Here is a 22,185-nt window from a genome sequence, read left to right as displayed (position 1 = left end):
GTTCAAAGTTTTGTTCGGCGATGTGTGCTTTGTTATCTCCAGGACGCAAAATCATTAAAGATTACTACAGAAAACAAGCTCAGAAACACTTATCAACGTGTCATGTGAAGAACTAACGCCTTCGCTAGAGACAAAAAAATAATATATATACTAAAATGAATAAATGGGGAAGTAAAGAGAGATGCATGGATCATCCACCATGGAATGAAAACAAGCGAAAAAAAAAGTTTTTTTTTTATTTTTCTGCAGCAAGGCGATGAGATGAGTCACCGGGGTCCGTCACAAGTGGCGGCCCGCGCGCGGCAAGCGACACGCCGCGATGGCTGTGAACTGAAAGCAACACGAGCATAAATTAAAGCGCGGGATCACGACAAGGATGACCAGTTCATCTTGAGTGCGTGATAGGATGGGTTTTGCGAGAAAAAGATCTCTGTTAAAATATGGCAAAGGCGAGCATCCAAGTCTGCTCAACTTGTGCCATTTGGGTTCTTGGGGATGTATTTTAAAAGCCTTAAAGTCTTCGAATCGACTTCATTTGTTTTTTGTCAAATTGGCGTCACTGCAGTTCGTACTCCTAGTTCACCTTCCATTTTTAATTAGAGAATACGGCATAGTGATTTTGGAATAAATGGGCGCACGATGACTGCTATATTTGATGGAGGGTGCAATGTCCTCTCTCTAAAATATAGAATTAGCTAGTAGTACTTCTTCATTTACTTTCTTATCTGAGCTGATTATAATCATCCTTCATTCAGCTTCACAACATTTCTTAATCTTAACGGTAACTCCAGAAGTGCCACGTTAAAGTCGTTAATTGCCTCACTGACTCTGGAGTACACAACCAATCAAGTTAAATAACAATGCAATTAGTACATCAAGCAGAACAAATTGCAGTTCGTTTATAGCTAAAGAAGTACAATTTGTATTGGCAGCTCGTTTTGTAAATTCAGTAAATTGCAGTCCTACTAATACTAGTACTAGCAAATTTGCACCCTGTTCAATATTTATGTTTTTTTTTCTACTTTTCCTGTCACCGGTGACCTCGAGTTACTCCCTCCGTTCCAAAATATAATCAATTTTAGCATAGTGACAGATCAAATATTTTTATATTTGACCAATAATAGAAAAAAAAGATCAATCATGTAAAATTGATGTTACTAGATTTATCATTAAACAAACAATCATATTATGTAACTCTTTTTATTTAAAACATCTTATTTTTATAGATATTATTGGTTAAAATAGTATATCGTAGACTGTGTCAGGCTAAAAATACTTATACTTTGGACGATGGGAGTACTAATTATCTGCTTTATTTTAGTACTTTAGTCTAGTTGGTGAGCAGTAGACGGAGAGAGGGAGAGTGTTAGATAAAGCCAACAGAATACCAGGCAGAGGAGAGAGAGAAGGAGAGGGGCTTTGCACTTGCAGAGGAGAGAAGCAAGGTGAGAAGTGAGGAGGCAGCAAGGGAGGAGGTTTGCCGGAGAGGGGACATGCTCCCTCCTCATCTCACAGGTATCCCCTCTCTCCTCCTCCTCATCCGCTTCTCTGACTCGCTTCTCCGTAGACTTGTAATCCGTGGCTTGTTTCTTTCTCCTCCACTTTGTGGACTCTGTTCCAACGCAAGCCGATTCTTGCCATTGCTGACCGTATCTTGGACCCGGCTGGGTTTGTGGTGGTTTTGATTTCTTGGTGGATCTGGCCGGTTTCTTCGTTGTTGGCTTGGTTTTTAGTTGATGAGGCGCCGTGATTTGTAGATGCATTCTTGGGTGGAGGTGAGGGTGGTTGCAACTGCGTTGTCTCTGACTCTCCGTGGTAGCAACCTAAGACCATAAGACGATGCTTGTAACTTGTTCTGTTGTTCAGTTTGATAGTTCAACTATCTGTTTCTAATTGACCATGGTTGGGTGGGCTGCTTAGTTCCTATGAATTCATCACTTTTGTTAGTTCGGTTTGTTTAGGTCCGTGACAAGGGGGCAAGTGAGGGGAATTGGATGATTGGAACGGTATTGGATGATTGGAATATTGGATCCGAGTAGAACTTAATTAGTTTAAACCTTTTCTGTATTAATTACTTGTTTGCACACAAATTCGCTTGGTGGAGAGGTAGTAGGATCCAGATGGCATGTCAGCTGTGAATTTATTTTAGGGGTTAGTTGTGAGCTTCTGAATTAATATTGCTTTCTTTACAAATAAATTTACTTTTCCACATGAGTATTGAGTAATATGATTATTGGGAGTGGGGAGAACCGCTGGCTTTGTGTCACAGCGATTTGGAACTGGCTAGTGCTGAAGTGAGTTATTGAAGGGATTTGTCTCATCACATAGTTTGATAGTAGTAGGCTAGTAGCTTTTACATCTGACATGAACGATCGAATTTTTGAAAGGAGTTAACAAGTTTATTTATAACAGCTCTGTGAACATTTTTAGTCATGTTCTGGCAAATACATGGATCAGGGCAACATTCAACATGTCTAGATTGATCAGTTTTAAGTGAATCTGTCTACACAATTGATAGATATACAAGTTATTTTCAGTAACAGAATATGGAAAATAATATTATTCATTAATATTTCATTTGTCCTTGCGATTGACTGATCTTCTCCTTAAAAAACTCAGACAGTAGAACTGAAAAGCAAGAGATGAGAAAGCCCATGAGAAGAGGCATTAGGAAAAGAGAAAACATATTGTTCAATTCTAAGGCACCATTTGGAACACGAGAATTTCCAATTTTTGTATGATCTGAACTGCTTGTAAAATTCTTGCATTCTAAATAGGGCCTAATATTGCAAATACCGCTCTCCTAACTAGATGTCTATTTTCTTGCATCTCTAGCTTTCATGCAACTAAATTTAAAACATCTACTTCATTATTCTTGCAGAAAATGGCACAGTAATGATTCAGTTTGGTCATAAAATGCCTGACTACGAGTCATCAGCTACCCAATCAACTAGTGGATCTCCTCGTGAAGTGTCTGGAATGAGCGAAGGAAGCCTCAATGAGCAGAATGATCAATCTGGTTTGGACTAGACACACCATATGCATTTTTTGTATCAGTAAATAATATTGCAATACAGCACCTCCAGGGTAAAAGGAATATTGATGGATGCAAAGTTTGTTTGCATCTACACTACTGAAGTTATGTGACATTTCTTTTCTTCTTGTACTAATGCTAGGTAATCTTGATGGTTACACGAAGAGTGATGAAGGTAAGATGATGTCAGCTTTATCTCTGGGCAAATCAGAAACTGTGTATGCACATTCGGAACCTGACCGTAGCCAACCCTTTGTAAGTGTCTTTACGTGGCATAAATCTTGGTAACTTGAATTTCTTCATTGGCAAGTCTGTGAGTCAAGAAAGATGCTTTACCTTTTCAGGGCATATCATATCCATATGCTGATTCGTTCTATGGTGGTGCTGTAGCGACTTATGGCACACATGCTATTGTAAGTGACCTTTGTGCTATCCAAGGTTTCCTTTATTAATTCCATTTACTTTCTTGATCTGGCAGTTATAAATGGAATTCATCCAAACTCGGCGAAATTCCAATCAAATTAAGAATGGGATTTCGTTTTATCTCATTCTCATTTACCTTTTTGGTTCCAAACTTCCAGCCTAATGTTCTTGTGTGCGCGCTTATGTGCTTTAGGTATATTCATGGGTTGTTAAGAATGGGATTTCGTTTTTGTGGGATAATCTCTGACTGTTTTGACTAAACTAAGCAAAATTCCAATCATTTTTTTACTGTACAAAGGCAGTGTGTTATTCTTTATCTTTTCTCATTATCATCCTCCTGATGAGAATAGTTTAATTTTCTTGCATATGCTCGGCCCAATATGTTTCTATTCAATATCACAAAGTCATCCTCATCTAATATCAATAATTCAAACAGATGCATCCCCAGATTGTGGGCGTGATGTCATCCTCCCGAGTCCCGCTACCAATAGAACCAGCCACCGAAGAGCCTATTTATGTAAATGCAAAGCAATACCATGCGATTCTCCGAAGGAGACAGCTCCGTGCAAAGTTAGAGGCTGAAAACAAGCTGGTGAAAAACCGCAAGGTATTTCGTCGCTCTTTCTGACTGAAGTTTTATTAGGAGAAATTCTTGAGAGACTAGCCATTGGCCCTTTTTGCTCAGAATGTGCGGAAAATTTCCTCTCTTCCTTTCACTTTCCCTTCATGAATTCTAGCTCACGGTTTCACTAAAAGCGGCATAACGTTTATATTTGTGTTCAGCCGTACCTCCATGAATCCCGGCATCAACACGCGATGAAGAGAGCTCGGGGAACAGGGGGGAGATTCCTCAACACAAAGCAGCAGCCTGAAGCTTCAGATGGTGGCACCCCAAGGCTCGTCTCTGCAAACGGCGTTGTGTTCTCAAAGCACGAGCACAGCTTGTCGTCCAGTGATCTCCATCATCGTCGTGCGAAAGAGGGCGCTTGAGATCCTCGCCGTTTCTGTCATGGCAAATCATCCTTGGCTTATGTGTGGTGCCCAGCAAAAAAAAATCTGACTGAACCTGTGTGTAAACTGATGGGTATGGGTGGGTTTTGTGCAACTGTAACTAGGGTGCTTGACATCTGTGTCTGTTGTTCCTCTGCCTCCTTAGTTTGGAGACGGTGCAGCTGCAGCTGGTACCAGTAATCTGATCATGCTAGACTTGTGACAAGGACAAAACTAGCACCCCGTTATGTTTCCTGGCTTCTGAATTTGGTGGTCATTCAGTAAGCAAGCACTCGACGTCAGCGGGAGGGGGTTGCTTCGATTGATCTAGTTCTTTCGCGATAAACTTATTTAATTTTGAACAAAGGTTGGTTTCACCTTGGCTCGGCTTGTTGTTAGCTTGTTAACAAAAAAAAAAGTCTCAGATGTTAGAGAAAAATGCAGCAAATCATAGAAAGTTCTTTTTTGTTTCACCCCTGGACCTCCCTATACGGCCCATATTGCCCGTTCTTCCTCCACTATATAGGCCGGTAGCCCGCTTCGTTTCGTTGGTCAAACGTCCAGCAGCATGGCCGCCGGCTGCCGCAATGCGGCCCATCACTACGCGACCAAACGGCTGGCCTACCTGAGTGAGTACCCGTGCTCCGCGGGCCATCGCGAGGCGGCTCGACACCACCAAACGGCCTCCACGGCTGCCACCGCGGTGCACACATGGCGGCCTGGCGGGCTTCCCTGGCTGTGGCTGATGGGCAGAAGCAGCTCACCCGTGAGGCCCGTGAGCGGTGAGTCGTCGAGCGCCTCGCGTGACCGCGCCATCCTTACGGTACGCTCCGCGCCGCACGGCACGGCAAAAGACCAGCACCCACCGGTTTGCGTCTCGTTTCCGCGGGCAGCCCAAACCGGGATAACGTGGAACTGGCAGCGCGCGACGCGAGACGTCCAGAAGCTTTGGATCAAGGCTCAGCGATTTTGTGCGACGTATAGGTCGAATAGGCCAGGAGGAAAATACTGTTTGGTGGTGATGTGCGTGTGCGCGTCAACCAACCATCGTATCGTCGTCTATCGAGATCTTACTGCTACAGCAGAGTTGCTAGAGATATGGCGCTATATGCTACAGTCGATTTTTTTTTAGCCACTTACACAGTAGTTACACCTCATTTACACCCCACTTACATATGTAATTAGTATGTAATTTTCAAATTTACATATGTAATTCTAAGACTTACATTGTAAATACACTAAAATTACATATGAAATTTAGGGACTTATAATGTAAATACTTGCCGACTATTTTTTGATGAAAAATATGGCGCCATAAATATAACTACACTCCTGCTACAGAAAAACAAGAAGCCCAACTTTCAGGTACCAGCATGCAGCGACAGATTGCGCCAAATCGGAAAGCCTTTTTCTGGTACACCGTGCATGCCTTTTCCGCGTATGCTTAGATTGCGCCAAATCGGAAAGCTTTTTGCAGAGAGACGGAAACCAATCACGCGTCGTTACGTGTCTTCGTAGGAACGAAAAGGGAGGTATAAGCTCCGGCCGGTACATGAACCACATGATTGATTCCCCTCTTCCGCTCTCACGAAGGCACGAGGCTCTCGCGCACCAGAAAAATCCGAAATTGTTCTTCATGTAAGGTAAGAAAACAAACGGTGAGTCGCATCAAACACATCGCCCATAGAAACTAGAGATGGAAGTGCAACTGACGAAATACCGGTCGCTGGTGAAGTGGTGATGCGCCTAATCGTTTTCTTCGCGTTCTTAGACTGTAATTAAGCGACTTGGTTGCGTAACTTTGCACTCGTTTTCCCTTGGGGATCGGGACGCGGTCTACACCGACGACATACATTAGTACTCCATGTCCCGGGCTCCTGGCACACCGGATTAGTAATTCCCCGCCGCCGTGCCGAGCCCGATTGTGTAAGAGCAAGTTTAATAGTACAACCCACTATTAGATTCAATTCATCTATAACTAATTTAATAGTCAATTCATACAATAGTTGCTTACTATACTATTAATACCCGGTCCTACCTGTCATATATATATTACGTCTTAGAGTCCGTACTACAGCTAACCACATATATGTAGCCCGCTACTCTTCTCTCTTCTTTTATCTTTTTATAATATGTTTATAGCTAACTTATAGCTGCTATTTGCTATTGTACATGCTCTATCGTCAACCACTGAGCTACTAGTATCTATCACGAATCACGTACGAACTCGCAGTCGCTCCCTCCAGAAAACGCTGCCGCCTCCTATCCTGTCCCCGGTCTTATCTCCACTTGGACACACCCCGAAGTTATAAAGCCCGGAGCCCATCAAACACCACCCGGCTCGCCGAAAACGATACGCGACGCGCCGCACGGCCGCTCACCTCGCCCTCGCCACCGTATCGCGTTTCCGCCCCCGACGCACAGGCCAAAACCAACCAGTCCACCACACGCACCACCGCACCGCGCGTCGCGCGAGACCAAAAAAAGGAAAAAAAAAACCCCACCACCACGCCATCAAGTCCACCACCATCACCACGGCTACTACTAGCAATTAGCAAAGCACCGTGCGCGGCCGCGGCGTCCACTCCTCCATCTGGCTAGACACACCGTGTCTCCGGCCGGCTGCCTCCCTGGATCTGGTCGTGGGGAGGGAGCTAAGCTGGTGGTGATTTTGGTCTTGGAGGTGTGGCGATGCTGCAGCTGCTGATGGCGCTGGCCTTCTCGGCGGCGCCGCTGACGCTGTACGTGCCGCCGGTGCGGAGCCTCAGCCTCTTCGTCGAGGCGATCGAGGCCGTCTTCCGCGACTGCGCGCCGTACTCCCAGGGCGCCATCTTCCGCTTCCGCCTCGGCCTCTCCCGCATCCTCTCCGGCCTCGCCCGCGCCCTCCGCTAGACGCCCGGCCCGGTGACACCTCTCTTCTTCCTATTGATCGGATACATGTATGTCGGCTACAATCGCCCGCGGCCCGCACGTCATCAGCTTGTGCGATTGTGAATCTCTCTTGCATCTTGTTTTCTCCTCAATTTGCCCCCTTCACTTGTAGTTTTTGCCTAGTTTCTTTTCCCTTTTTTTTTGGGTTGGGGATTGGATGTAGCATGTAGAGAAGGGAATAATCAAGCTTAGTAATCTGTTCAGAGGGGATCGAGATTTTGTGAGAAAATTAGCGTGTTTGTGTGCGTGTATGGGGATGTGCTGTGTATAATTGGGAAAGTTTGCGTTCTTGATCAGAAGCTGTAGTTGAGAACTGAAATGAATAGAAGCATTTGACTCTTTGGTCTGATAATTTGATCCAACCGCTCCATTTCTGTATGTGCAATCTGAAGAGGAAATGTCAAGAACTCCTGAAAATTTCCCCCCAAATAACAACTCCTAGGAAGCAATTGGCAGATGAAAGAAAAAAGCAAGAACCAAACAGCCCTCCTGACGGATCAGTCACGGCATTAGGTATTCTCTAATGCAAACGACGGAGACTTTTCGCCGACACGCGCGCTGAGCCGGCGATTTCAACAGCAATTTTCTGTAGCCATTTGGCATCGCTGGCCGCTGCGCACGTTTCAGCGGCAGTGTCAGGGAGACTGAGAGGCCCCATTGTTTTCTCGTCTTTCCCTGCCTACTCCGGGCGTGCCAATGTGCCCGTTCAATGATAAGCCAAAATGGCGTCACAGAGATTTGATTTGGCCTTTGGATGAATAGACTGTAGATATTTTTTACTGCGTCCAGATAAGCAAGAGGCGAGAACTTCCGATTTGCTTGGTATTTTACATGTAAAAAACTCTGTACTAGTGGCATCAACTAGTTTGTTTCTATGCACCTAAAAATATAGGATGAAAGTGAAACATGTAAGCTTCTAGAATGGACTCGTCAACTAATCATTTTGCTATTCGATCTCAAATCTCAACAGCTGCCAGATGCCCGGCGTGTTGAGAATCTATGACCCTCTTTGTTTAGGCTTATAAGCTAATTTATATGTCAAAAAGTCTAAACCTAAACAAAAAAGCAGCTTTTTTTTTTAGCTTTTTTAAGCCATAAGTCACTCTAACACTATTAAGCCTAAAGCTAGGTTAGATAAGCTTTTTTAGGTTTATGTGAGGTAGATGTATGACTCTACCACTAAACTTAGGACAATTAATTCACCGGCTTATAAATCATATAAGCCAATAAGCTGACTTAAAGTCTAAGCGAATAACCCTCGCTACTATAGACACCGTTGACTCTTACTGGAATTCAGGTGATGAGGCTCTGCATGCACTATTGTGGCAGAAGCAGAAACGGCGAAATCCAAAATGGTTGTGATGCCAATCAGTGAATCAGATGCTGCATGGCCAATCGCTCGGAACTCTCCAGAACATTGTACCATCTTCGCGCGAAAAGTACATCCGAAGACGAAATCCCTAAGAAGGTTCTTAAGTGAGCTTAATAATTATTAAGACATGAGGGAGCATGATTGAGGCCAACCTGAACAGGCGACCTGTACTTTTCATTTTCGGTAGCGACAGATATCGTGTCGCAAGTCGCACCGATGGCTCGTGAACAATATCAATCGTCAAACAAACTTCGTGAAAAAACATCTCGATTTGGCACAGAACCAACCAACCGAACCGAGACGAGAAAGTGATAAAACATATGATCAGAATGGTAGAAATTCTACCATTCGATGTTCGCCTACAATAACCTTAACATTTGTACAACGTAAATAAAACCGGTACTAGTAGTAGCATGAAAGGAGCATCTCCTGATACACTGCTATAAGAGGATACTGTAATGCTTAACTGACGATCGGATCTAGAGTTCTAGACGCTTTGGCTCATGAGTGGAATTCCGAGACCCTTCGTGTGATTTCCTGCCAGATCGGCAGCTTACCGCTGAAAATTTATGCCAGGTCAATTCTTGCATGGATAATGATGTTCATCCGCCTCTTTTATCCAGAGAACCCTCTTCAGAAATGCAAGCTCGCCAACCATACCTCCTTTGAAGAACCAGCTGGAGTTCCTGGGGACAACACGATTCTTGCTTTTGCAGGGTTAACGTGCAACTTTGCAGAACCACGAATGTACGGAGTAGTCAAGACTCAAGAGAAGGCTGCAGGGACTGTGCCTATCATGCCACTTCAATAGCCTCCTTTTCTGATTTCACGATATGTTCTAAGTTCATTATCTTTACTGGCTTCCCCAGTCTGGACTTATCCTCCATTCTAGCAATTTCTAAAGCCCTTGCACAGACTGGAAAATTCATTTCGTCCCAAGAATCCAGAATTATGCCTGACCCAAGGCATAAATTGTCACGGTAGAAGGCCGCAAACTGACCAGCTGCTAAACCTTGATCATCTTCAGACAGACGCACCACCAAAATAACTCCATGTTCTGATGTTTGCTCTTGTGTCACGGTGCAATCATGAAATTCAGGACTATGACGTACCTGATAATGCAATGATCCATATTAGCATGTGCATAAAGTAATTGGTAATTTGATATAGGAGTAGGTGCATATGACTGGTCTTAATGAATGCACAGTGCAAAGCCACAACTGATTAAAAAATGTCAAGGAAAATAAATACACACATATTAGATACCCCTATGTTCCAAATTACTTGTCGTTCTAACAAATCTCACACAAACCAAGATGTGGAAGATTACATGGTTACCCTCATTAAATACATCTCAATTATTTTTCCAAAGCATGAGCCAATAAGAGTTGTTACTGCATTAGTGTATGACTACATTGATGAAAGGTAGTGTTTGATGAAAACAAAACAACGAACACACAGAAAATAGGGAAACCTTGTATTTTATTAATCATGATTCATTATCATGAATGTTTACAAATACATGAGGGCTCCCGCAAAAGTTCGCCTTTTGCCTTCGTGAGAAATGCTTAATGAAAAGGTATGGACGTGACTACACAACTAGTGGTAGCTAGTTTGTCTAAACCAGCTACCACTCCATCTATAAGAGACACCATCCACCTATACTTCAAATACAATTTTCTCTTAAACTACTCATTCAATCTACGATCCGATTACACCGTTATGTTCGTAACAATTAAATCTTTACATCAAGATCTCACATGATTTTATTTTGATGAAAAATCACAAATTACTTTTATGATATGTCTAAATTACTTTTAGATTTCACTAAGTTACTTCTTAGACATATAAAAGTAAATTCAGTAAAGCTTAAAAGTAATTTACATATATTATAGAAGTAACTTATAACAAAAAGAAAGTAACTTTAATTAATACCTTTTTTCATTGAACAAATTATCATATATATAAGTTACTTTTTTAGATTTGATTAAAATACTTCCTATACATTCATAATGCTCTGAGGTGATTACTTTTATTATTGTTTTTAGTTAATTCCATAATTTGTGCTGATTAATTTAATTTCTAGATAGAGTCATATTTTTATCTCTACAACGGATTTACTTTAAATGACATGCCAAAATTACATTCATTTTGTTCTAAGTTACTTCTATAATATATGTAAATTACTTTTAGGCTTTACTGAATTTACTTTTATATGTCTAAGAAGTAACTTAGTGAAATCTAAAAGTAATTTAGACATATCATAAAAGTAATTTGTGATTTTTCATCAAAATATAATCATGTGAGATCTTGTTGTAAAGATTTAATCGTTACGAACACAACGGTGTAATCGGATTATAGATCAGATAAGTAATTTAATAGAAAATTTCATAAGAAGAAAAAAGATATGCACAACCTAATAGCAAAAACTACTCGCATGCATGTCTGTAACGCTACTAGTACTTCTCACGTAATTGTCCGCGTCGCTCGTTAAGTCTAAATCGAGAAGCCTCTCGAAATAGATTTTGCGAAAAGGTATGCTGACTGGAGATTGCGTGCAGTCCGCTGATTCTCGGCGCCTAGCAATGAGGCTACCGGTTAATTACATCCACAGGAGCGAGCCTATGGAACACCTCCGATTAAGCTGCGCTTTGTGATCGTCGTCTTCAAAATTAATTGCTCGCCGAAGGTTGAGGTTCGTGCAGATTTAACGATGAATATAGTGAATGTGGAACGGATGGCTTTGTTTCGCCAAAACCCAATCACAATACACTACCATCACGTCGGTGTGCGGAGGGAATTTGGTGAAGCGGGTGACTTTTGCCTCGTCGGTGCCCAGTCATGTACCCCGGCCTTCATCAAACATAGATTTTGTGGTTGCTTTTGCCTCGTCGGTGCCCAGCAATGGTGTATCCGGCTCCCGTTCGTTTTAGACGTGTTAATAGTATAGTGACATGGCCTTGTCGGCACTCGGCCATGGTATCGTCTAGCCTCGTCGGTCATAGACAAATGAAATGAATGAATAGCTTTGTCTGGCCTCATCGGTCTCAGACGTAGCACAAATATTGATAAATCGGCCATTTCATCTCGTCGACACTCGGCCATGATATCGACGTGTGTTTTAAATCTGCATGTCCTCGCCCTCCTGGCTAGCATTGTTTTATTTAGTGAATAATGCTTGTCTTCAGGAATTGTGAGAATTGCTCCTGTCCATTCGGTAGAATTTGGAGAGGGAATGAAATGCTCCCGTACATGATATGCACGAGGCAATACGTGACTCATCCGGCATGAATATAAATATGTACAGATCATGGTTGGTCTGATGCCAATAAGACTCAAACTCATCCCAAGTTTATACAAATAAATATCACATCCAATACTTGATATTGATAATTTCGACGGTCCAACCCCCCACGAGGGTTAGGCTCGCCTTGTATTTATTTGCAGCCCACATTAATCGCTTGACAAAGATGACGTGTGCGTGTGCATGCGCCGCTGGGAATACTTATATCCATGGCTACAAGTTCACAACACATCCACGACATGTTCATCGGTACTCCACTTTACTTTTCTGTCAGCCGGGCCGCGCAACCGCGCAGCACTACGGCGTGCATCTGATCTTTTTGCTCCCCTGATGTTTTATCAGGTGTGCAGCACATGCAGATTAGCTTGATGACGAACACCGGCACAATCGTCGCCGGCAATGATTAATCTCCTCGCGAATTGCCGCCGATGGAATTTAATCTCCTTTTGCCTAATCGAAATCAAGCTCCTAATCAAATATTTGTGGGTGCGTGTATGTGTGGTATAAGGTTCATCGCCGGTTCAGGCTTGCGTGCTGTGAAGCGCCCGGCGCCGGCGACGGCGTGTGATTGTGTATCTATTGATATAGGCTTCTGGATGTATGGGTGATTGATCAGATCAGAGCACGCAGCAGGCTTGCCCTGCTACGTCTCCTCTGCCAGCCGCCTCTGCGCCGGGGGTTTTTTCTCCCACCCTCTCCGTGCGTCGTGAGGGACAACGCCTTATATAAGGGTAGAGGTGACAGCCGGCGTCCTCGCCTAATCCCTTCCGAGATTCCAGCGCAAGCCAGCGAAATCACGCGTTAATTCTCTGGATAAGCCAGCGCGTCTGTTAATCCAACGACCTGCGCATGATAAAAAGAATTTTGTGCTCCAGATAAAAAGAACGTGTGTGTGCTGGAGATAATCACGAGGATTAACTTGGCTAATTGACGGTGGACGCCACACCTCATAAGGATAATTACCAACCGGTGAGGATCAGCAAACCAATCAAGGATATACGGTTAACACTAGTTGATCTTCTCCTTCAAATGTTTATATCTCTCTAATCATATATCAAATATGAATTCTGTCGGAACCATTATTTTCCAATCAAAACATACAACAAAACGAGTCCAATGTTGATTATATTTGGATATCGTATGATATTTGAATTTTTTGGTCCCACACGTCATAGAGACACGCTTCTCGTATATTTTGTAAAATTGGGTTGCAAATTAATGCCCAATGGTTTATTATTTTTCTATGAATTTTGGCACAAAAATTCATCAAACAGGTAGAGAGGGAAGATCACCTCTAAAAGTGCTTTGGAACATGAGAACGACAAGTTTTTTGATACACATTTTGAATGCTAGAACGACAAGTAATATGAAACAGAGGGAGTCATAAGCTTGTTGAATCTTTGGCATTGGTTTGAAGCTGCAGAGGTTTCCCATTTTCCCAAAGTTCAAGAATAAGGATTACTGTAGAGTTAATCTGTTTCAGGATGGCTTAGCTAAAAGGAGAAATCAACAGGATTTGTAAGCCACTCATCTACCCCAGCACCAAATAGTTCAAGATAAAGTTGCCAGCATGGGCATGCTATCCTAACCAATGCAACTAGGAGACAATTTGGTCATATTTGATAAAAAAAAAAGAGAGTAACATAGGAACTGCTTGTAAAAAGAAGTCCTGGGACACACCAGTATGGGAAAAAAATTCTATGGCACAAGGTGCTATAAAAACATCCGTGGCACCCCTGTAGAAACACGTATCGAAAACAGATCTACGAGCAGCATCAGTATCTTCCATTCTATCTCTTCTCACAGATGTATCAACTCTAAAATCAAGATCTAAGGCCCCTGGATCATCTAGATCAACTATCTTCGTAGCATCACCCTGGAACAAAATCAACAGGCAAATCTTCCTGATACTTCAAGACATTCACCAACAAAATGCAACCTATAGGGTACGTTGACGAGACCGCCTGTGGCCCACCGTCGCTCCCACGACCTTTGTCACTAATCTCTCTGGCAACCTTGATTCGCCATTACCATACAGTAACCCTAGTTGATGACAGGCGTTGTCACTCTTGGTCTCACCGTGCTGCTACTTAAATTGGGGGTGTTGACATGAGGTGCATGATCTACAGTTGTCTATTGATCTGCTCTAACATGGACAGACCATGGCCGACCATGCATGCCAGGTGCAGCATTAATGATACTGAGTTAGCTTAAGGAGAAGGACAAAGAAGGGAGAGAGGAAGATGATGCTTTGAGATTTGTATCCAACACAAGTTTTCATCTGATAAGAGGTGCTATAGATGTTTTGTAGCACTTGGTGCCATAGAATTCTTTTCCCACAAGTACACACCCCCTCTATCTGACGTCTGAATGCTAAATCCAAGAAAAAGGCATGCAATATGATTGATAGCTTAAAAGGATGATCGGCCTCAGATTAGCACATCGGATTCCCATCTTTCAAAAGCACCATAATAACTGCTGGTGTTGACTGTTGAGAGCCGATAAGTTCAAAAAATAACTGGAAAGAAAAGGCTAAAGGGTATCAACCATATGCTACAGTACCACAGAGGCTAGTGCATAGATCTGGTACCTTGCATTTAAGTTGCTCATTGTTTGTTGGTCCAGAATTGCTAAACCAGTTCAGCGATCCAACACGAAATGTCCGCCTTCTCTTATCCAGCGAGTAGTAATTCCTTGAGACAAAAACCACATTGTTTTGAACACCTTTCTCAACCACATACCTGAAAAAGATAAATAGATGCAATTTGATGGGCATTAGATGAATAGATGTGTGCTACATGGCAAAACGATAGTATCCATTGGATATTGTGGTAAATCAATATTTAACTTAGTTTAGTATCTCCAAAGTGATAGTCCTTACCAGGGTCCGCCAGGAAGGCGCAATCCTTGTCGCTGACCAATTGTATAAAACCAAAATCCACGGTGTGTCCCTAGGTAGTCTCCAGTTTCAGCTTCCAACAGTACTCCTTCCATCTCTCCTATCTGTCTTTCAACAAACTCACTAAATTTGACCTAGAAAGTGAGAGTTTTCATAGTTATAATGAGATAACTCAAGGAAATAGAATTGACTACAATTTATATTAACAATGGCAAAGCAATTACCTTGCCAAGAAAACATATCCCCTGGGAATCCTTTCTATCTTGGTTAGGCAAGTCCATCTGAGCAGCCAGCCTGCGCACTTCATCCTGAAAATTATTAGTACAATTAGGAATGCCACTTGCAGCATCTAACCAGAATTAAATATCCTTTATTGATAAATCATCCAACCTTTGTTATACATCCCAGTGGAAAAAGAAGCCTTCTAAGCTGGGTCTGAGATAGATGTGAAAGGAAATAAGTTTGATCCTTCACCTGAAAAAACAAGGAGAGTCAATAAGGCGATTTCTTATGAAAAATGTTGTTAAGCGAACTATCTGGTTTTGTTTCTTTGTTGTTATAAGCCAAACCCAGCTATTTGGTGTGAAGTACAAATACCTTGTCTTTTGAAAGTTGGAGGACTGATGGCCCTTCAACATCGTCAGGTGATGGATGAACTACATGTGCATAATGTCCAGATGCTATGTAATCAAATCCCAAATTTTCAATAGCTTCTAAGAAAGCTCCTGCAACAAAAGAATAACCAACAAGACGAAAGTTAAAAAACATACTTCAATTTACAGCCAGATTTGCATAGCGGAAACCTATCACAGTACAGTGTTTGTACCAAACTTTATTCTTGTGTTGCAAAGAACATCAGGGTTCGGAGTACGGCCACTGCGATACTCGTTAATTATGTGAGATACCTAGCAAACATTCACAGTTTTTCTTAGAATGATTAACGCGACCACTACATTGTACAAGGTGACAAAATACTCCAACGAGTCTTACCACATGGTTCCAATACTCATCAGATAGATGGACTACCTCCAACGGTACATCAATCTACAGAACCAACCATTGGAACACTGAGTTCATGTCGAAAAAACTAGTTTATAAATATATGATGCCCATCAGCAATTAACGAAACTCCATGCTTCAGCTAATATTTGACCGATGATACCTTGTCACACACAGCTTGCGCGTACTTCAAATCGTCGTCCCACGGGCATTCAGACCAAAAGTTCCTGAAATCTTCCTACAGATAGAGCACTCAGCTATGCAATCGATCATTCAGATCAGCGGTGGTAGCAGAGAACATAATGAGCAACGCGTATGTACCTGGAACCAGATTTTGAGGTAGAAAGCGGTGCAGCGGTGGCCGGCGGCGTGGAGGAGGCGGAGCGCGACGCTGCTGTCCACCCCGCCGCTCACCAGCACCGCCACCCGCAGCGGCGCTCTCCCCGCCGCCGCGCACCGCAGAAGGCGCTCATCGCCGAAATCCACACCCCCGAAGTCCCTGGCGCCGGAGCTGGAGCTCGACGGGGACGCCGTGGAGGACGAGACGGCGCGAAACGGCCGCCGAGTCAGGCGGGAGCGGAGCAGAGGTCTAGCGTTCAGGAGGAGCGTGCTCCCGGCGAGGAGCGGGCGGAGCGCGGGGAGGGTGGAGACCACGCGCAGCATCGGTGGCGGCGGCTCCGGCAACCTCTCGCCTGAGCGGCGGCGGCGGCGGCGGCGCTCCTCCCTCCTCTGGATTGGGTTTGTGTTCTCTTCTCAATTTCGTTGGCGCCCCCACAAAATACGTATTCGTACAGTCGTTGGCGCATTTTGTTCCTTTCCAACACGTGCAATCTGTGTACTTAAGCAAACAGCGCCCCCACTGTCTCTGAGCACCTAAAACCCTCGAGCCATGTCGCTCTCCACTGTCAACCACGCCGCCGCCGCCGCCGCCGCCGCAGCGGGGCCGGGGAAATCCTTCTCCGCGGCTGCGCCTGCGGCGCCATCGGTGCGCCTGCCAAGGACACGGGCTCCTGCTGCCGCCGCGGTGTCCGCGGCGGCTGTGGGGGCGGACCGCGCGGCGGACAGGGTGTCGGCGCTGAGCCAGGTCTCCGGGGTGCTGGGGTCGCAGTGGGGCGACGAGGGGAAGGGGAAGCTCGTCGACGTGCTCGCCCCTCGCTTCGACATCGTCGCGCGTTGCCAGGTGACGAGAGACGAATACGATTCCCTTTCCGTGGAATGCTTACTATTGCTCTAATCCATGCTTGATGGCTTGTTTGCTTGCACTACTACTGGGTGATAGAAATTGATCTTGCATGTTAATCGGAAGGAATCCTTGGAATCGAGGCTGTTTTGGTTGATTGATGTTTGATCCGGATGGTAGGCTCATCTGTGGTAGAATCATCCGTTCCTAGAAATTCAGCTTGTTTAGTTGTGGTTACTATGGTTTAGAAATCACCGCAGATAGCCTGGGTTTATCTCTGAAGTGTGTGTGCAGAAGAATAAATTTGCAACCTCTTATCTCCCCCTTTGTTTGTGGGTTGTAGTCTTGTAGACGATGAATTTTTACATTTCTTGTAAGTTGGCTGGGGCTTTGTGGTAGTGGTGGCAAAAGAGGCCTGGACGTTTGATTATGACAGCAAAAATTGAACTGTTAAAACACGACTCCTTTTGGATCACCAGCAGGATTGACTATCGATGATAATTCCCTTCATATGGATGTCAAACAGCTTGTCATAATCATGCATGTACACGCTGGAGCAAATGTTAACATCCTTCCTTGCTGTAGCTTCTGAATCTAGCAGAAAAGCATGCAATTATTTCATTGCATAAGAAGTACATGTGTGGTGATACTATGTGCAAGACTGCAAGCGTGCAGCGTTGTAGTTTCTGTTGGGTAAAGTATTTGAGTTGCTTAACTCAGTCAAGAGATCAACCTCTTGGGTAGTTTAATTTAATTGCTGGATTTACTTATTCTTTTTCAGCATATGGACTAGTGGTCATCTTTTAGGTAACTGAAGATGATATTATATCTTCAGTCTCAGCAGTCAGCACAATAGATGCACAGCCAAAGATCTCAAAGTAGCGGGCCTGTTCGGCAGGCAGGTGCAGCAGCCAGCTGCAGCCAGCCCACTGTTTTTTTTTATTATTTTTGCTTGCTTAACTGTTCCTGCAGGCTGCAGCAGCCCTTGCAGCTGAACAGGCCCAATAGTGATCTAATTACTGTCAGTTTATTGATAACCAAAAGTTATTGTTATTGTCTTATGGTTTCCTTATGGTTTCCCTGGGAGACCATATAGTATGCTCGACGGTACCAGTTGTCTGTTGGTCTTAAGCATGGAAGCCTTAATCTTAATTTCTATTTTGTTTATCATCAGGGCGGAGCAAATGCTGGACACACCATTTACAATTCTGAAGGAAAGAAATTTGCTCTTCATCTTGTTCCATCTGGTATTCTCCATGAAGGAACGCTGTGTGTTGTTGGCAATGGAGCGGTGATCCATGTTCCAGGATTTTTTAATGAAATTGATGGTCTTGAATCCAATGGAGTCAATTGCAATGGAAGAATATTGGTCTCTGACCGGGCACATTTACTCTTTGATCTGCATCAGGCTGTAGATGGACTTAGGGAAGCAGAGCTTGCTAATTCCTTTATAGGGACGACTAAGAGAGGCATTGGACCATGTTATTCCAGCAAGGTCACTCGAAACGGACTGCGAGTCTGTGATCTAAGGCACATGGACACTTTTGGGGATAAGCTTGATGTCTTGTTTAAAGATGCCACTTCAAGGTTTGAAGGCTTTGAGTACAGCAAAAGCATGCTCAGGGAAGAGGTTGAGAGGTACAAAAGATTTGCAGAGCGCTTGGAGCCGTTCATTGCTGATACTGTTCATCTGTTGAATGAATCTATCCAACAGAAGAAGAAAATTCTGGTTGAAGGTGGTCAAGCAACAATGTTGGATATTGATTTTGGAACTTACCCATTTGTGACTTCTTCTAGCCCTTCAGCTGGTGGGATATGCACTGGCCTTGGGATTGCCCCAAGGTGTATTGGTGACCTGATTGGAGTGGTAAGTTAGAACTATTGTAACTAAGACCTCTCTTCTTTCTATCATATAGCGCTGAGTCACTCCAATATTTCACATGCAGGTAAAAGCTTATACAACAAGGGTTGGTTCTGGGCCTTTTCCAACTGAACTGTTTGGAGAGGAAGGTGATCTCCTTAGGAAATCAGGAATGGAATTTGGGACGACAACAGGCCGCCCAAGGCGTTGTGGCTGGCTTGACATTGTTGCACTAAAGTACTGCTGCGAGATAAATGGGTTTTCATCTCTTAATCTGACCAAACTTGATGTTCTGTCTGGATTACCAGAAGTTAAGCTGGGGGTTTCTTATAACCAACCTGATGGGCAGAAGCTACAATCCTTCCCAGGGGATCTTGATACTCTGGAGCAAGTACAGGTAAGCATTTGGGATGCCATTGTTTTCTGTTTGTTGAATAGTAAGGTATTTGTGTAATGTAACTGTTTCTTGCTGAATTTTTTTTATCTTGTTGTAAGATGCAATATGATTATTTCCATGAATGTCTTGGCATCAGGTCTTCTGTTAAACCTATGGTATTTGCTGTTCTGTACTAGGGCTTATGTAAGGTTTATATCTTTCATCTCTCATTCGCTGAATCTTATATTTCAGGTCAAATATGAGGTGTTGCCTGGGTGGCAAAGTGACATTTCGTCTGTCCGGAGTTACAGTGAACTTCCCCTAGCTGCCCAACGCTATGTCGAGAGGATAGAAGAGCTTGTTGGTGTTCCAGTCCACTACATTGGTGTTGGACCTGGGAGGGATGCTCTAATATACAAGTAAAAGCAACTCCATTTGGTCATCAATTGAACCAAAATATTTCAGCCCTAACTTGGCCTTGAGCGACGCTCATCAGTATTTACCGCTATTTCGTTGGTACCTGTAATACATGGGAAAAGCTACTGACTGGTAATGTGATGCAATTGCCTGCAATAATTCTAAGAATCTTCCAAGACGTCAACAATGATGCAATAATTTTGGGTTGCTTTATAGTATTTATCTTTTGACTTTACTTGTTTGGTGCTATAGACCCCCTATATTCTGCGCTAATAATCACGAAAAATTTCTTGCTTGGAAGCCTGACAAATATTGCATCACATCTTTTCTACGAACTGTGTGTTGATTCCGTCTTGAGAAGAGTTATTTTAGGGCCTTGCGTTTCATGATTGTGATATGGTAACCACAGCCCACATAGACTGTGTTCGAGATAAGCGACCCCACGCAATATGATACTTCTAGGAGGTGGATTTTTTGTCAAATTTTTAACGACCTTTTAGGGCCTGTTTTGGATGGAGGATTTTCAAATCAAAGAATTGAAAACTATAGTTTTTTTTTCTTTCCTACCGTGGTGTTCGGAATATATGAATGGCATAAAAATTCTTTCGGAAACTTTTCCTGAGTTTCTCTATTCTTTACTCCTTCAGTCGAAATCAAGGGAAAAATAAGGCCAAAGCTAAGGGAAACTTTCCCTGTGAAGTGAGCAACAATGAGGTGATTTTTAACCATAAAAAGGGAATTTATTACCTTGTTAGTTAAGCAACAAGAGTCTTATTTCATAAAATTCATGCGTTCCAAACACCTATACATGTTTTTTTTAAAAATTCTTCTATTTTACACGTGCATTTCTATGTTTATTGTTCTATATCTATATTTCTGCGTTTTGTTTTTTCTTAATCCAAACAAGGTTTTAAATGGTATGCAAAAACAAGCTCTGATCTCCCCTACTTCTAGAATAGTTTTTTGCACTTAACAGATCAAGACTTTGTTGCAGATTCATGAAACGCATGCAGATTCATTACCCATCATTCTTAAACAAAAAACTCGTTACCCATCAGATGATCAGACTACATGAACTTGGAAGAATTAAAGCTTTTGCATCACTGAAATGACCCATCTGCATGCAGATAGGCTAGAAATTTGCTCAAAGCTTGTGCATGACTACCGATGAGATTTCAAATGTCCCAAATAGGGATGGGCATGCACCCGCCAAACTGTTCGACCTCATGCAGATCGTCCATCTGGAACCCGCCATTGGCGCCCAGCGCGCCGCCGTGGCCTCCTGCGATGTCGCTCATGTCGGCAGCCAGCGCGTCCCAGTCGAACTCGCCGCTGCCGCCGAAGCCAAACGCGTCCGCCAGCTCGCCGTCGTCCCCGTGGACGGCGCCGTTCTTGCCTGTCGCGCCGTCGTCGTCGGCCTTGAGCACGCCTATCTGCTGCAAGAACTCCTTGAGGTCGAGCTGGGGCTTGTCGGCGCCGAAGCCCACGACGGCGGCGTCGTCGTCGCACGGCGCGCTCTCCATCGCCGCCGTGGCCGCCATCGCTTGCTCCAGCGCCTGGAAGCACGACATGGGCGGAGGCAGAGCCGCGGAGCCGACGCTGTTGGTGACGGTGGAGCAGGGCGACGAGGTGGGGAGAGGCGGCGGAGGCGGGTTGGCGCGCGTCGGCGTACGCGGCGGCGGCTTGGTCGGCGACGACGACGAGTTCTTGAGCTCCTGCAGCCTCTGGTGTATGACGTGGACGTTGTGCTGCGCGTTGAGGTTGAGGAGGCCGTAGGCGGGGACGGCGGCGGCGCCCCCCCTTGCGGCGGCGGCGGCGGCGGAGGCCGGGAGCCACCTGAGGCGCTGGTGCGCGGCGGCGGCGGAGGCGGCGCGGAGGTGGGGCAGGTTGAGGAAGGCGTCGGGGCCGTAGAGCCTCCGCGCGGCCTCGTCGTAGGCGAGCGCCGCCTCCTCGGCGGTGGCGAAGGAGCCGAGCCAGAGGCGCGTCCGCTTGTTGGGCTCGCGGATCTCGGCTACCCACTTCCCCCACGTCCGCTGCCGCACGCCGCGGTACTCGCACGCCGCGTTCTGCGGCCCGCCCTTCCCCCTCGTCGGCCCCTTCTTCCACGCCCGCTTCCTCCCGTAGCTCTCCATACGGCGATCGATCGCGCGCGCGCGCGAGACGCAGCCGGCGTACGTGAAATCACAGCGAAACGCACGTAATCTCACCTGGTTTCGCACGTACGCAAACACATATAGCTAGCTAGGCGCGGGCGGTGTTTTTGGGTTGGAGTTTGGAGTTTGAACGACTCGTCGTCGAAAGATGGGGGGAGGCGCGAGGTTTTTGAAGTGGGAGCGCGAGGGGTGGAGTGAAGTGGGAGTGAGGGGAGTGTGACTGAGTAGGAGGAGACGGGAGAGGGG

At 44.6% G+C, this 22,185-nt stretch overlaps 5 protein-coding genes across 5 annotated transcripts; 3 read left to right on the top strand and 2 right to left on the bottom strand.

Annotated features, from left to right (window-relative positions):
* Window positions 1-1,401: 1,401 nt before the first annotated feature.
* On the top strand, window positions 1,402-4,777 carry LOC4331796 (nuclear transcription factor Y subunit A-7). The gene is made up of 6 exons (XM_015776336.3): window positions 1,402-1,515; window positions 2,882-3,019; window positions 3,177-3,289; window positions 3,379-3,447; window positions 3,894-4,064; window positions 4,241-4,777. Exons 1-6 carry the CDS (start codon window positions 1,494-1,496, stop codon window positions 4,445-4,447), a joined length of 720 nt encoding a protein of 239 aa, XP_015631822.1. The 5' UTR covers window positions 1,402-1,493; the 3' UTR covers window positions 4,448-4,777.
* A 2,008-nt stretch (window positions 4,778-6,785) lies between these two features.
* LOC112938277 (uncharacterized) lies at window positions 6,786-7,730 on the top strand. The gene has a single exon (XM_026024060.2). It carries the CDS (start codon window positions 7,139-7,141, stop codon window positions 7,337-7,339), a length of 201 nt encoding a protein of 66 aa, XP_025879845.1. The 5' UTR covers window positions 6,786-7,138; the 3' UTR covers window positions 7,340-7,730.
* Window positions 7,731-9,060: 1,330 nt separating this feature from the next.
* On the bottom strand, window positions 9,061-16,713 carry LOC4331793 (tRNA-specific 2-thiouridylase MnmA). The gene is made up of 10 exons (NM_001417240.1): window positions 16,274-16,713; window positions 16,116-16,190; window positions 15,944-15,997; window positions 15,780-15,858; window positions 15,551-15,678; window positions 15,344-15,427; window positions 15,178-15,261; window positions 14,936-15,087; window positions 14,645-14,795; window positions 9,061-9,862 (listed from the first exon to the last, which is right to left on the bottom strand). Exons 1-10 carry the CDS (start codon window positions 16,613-16,615, stop codon window positions 9,545-9,547), a joined length of 1,467 nt encoding a protein of 488 aa, NP_001404169.1. The 5' UTR covers window positions 16,616-16,713; the 3' UTR covers window positions 9,061-9,544.
* A 105-nt stretch (window positions 16,714-16,818) lies between these two features.
* Window positions 16,819-20,084, top strand: LOC4331792 (adenylosuccinate synthetase 1, chloroplastic-like). The gene is made up of 4 exons (NM_001417239.1): window positions 16,819-17,132; window positions 18,307-18,999; window positions 19,079-19,390; window positions 19,622-20,084. The coding sequence occupies exons 1-4, from the start codon at window positions 16,842-16,844 to the stop codon at window positions 19,790-19,792; spliced, it is 1,467 nt and encodes a 488-aa protein (NP_001404168.1). The 5' UTR covers window positions 16,819-16,841; the 3' UTR covers window positions 19,793-20,084.
* A 730-nt stretch (window positions 20,085-20,814) lies between these two features.
* LOC112938276 (dehydration-responsive element-binding protein 2E) lies at window positions 20,815-22,063 on the bottom strand. The gene has a single exon (XM_026024059.2). The coding sequence runs from the start codon at window positions 21,916-21,918 to the stop codon at window positions 20,962-20,964; it is 957 nt and encodes a 318-aa protein (XP_025879844.1). The 5' UTR covers window positions 21,919-22,063; the 3' UTR covers window positions 20,815-20,961.
* Window positions 22,064-22,185: the final 122 nt, after the last annotated feature.

This window comes from Oryza sativa, chromosome 3 (assembly GCF_034140825.1).
Source record: "Oryza sativa Japonica Group chromosome 3, ASM3414082v1".
Taxonomy (NCBI): domain Eukaryota; kingdom Viridiplantae; phylum Streptophyta; class Magnoliopsida; order Poales; family Poaceae; genus Oryza; species Oryza sativa.
Note: the sequence above shows the minus strand (reverse complement) of the source record. Positions and strands in the feature narration are given on the sequence as shown.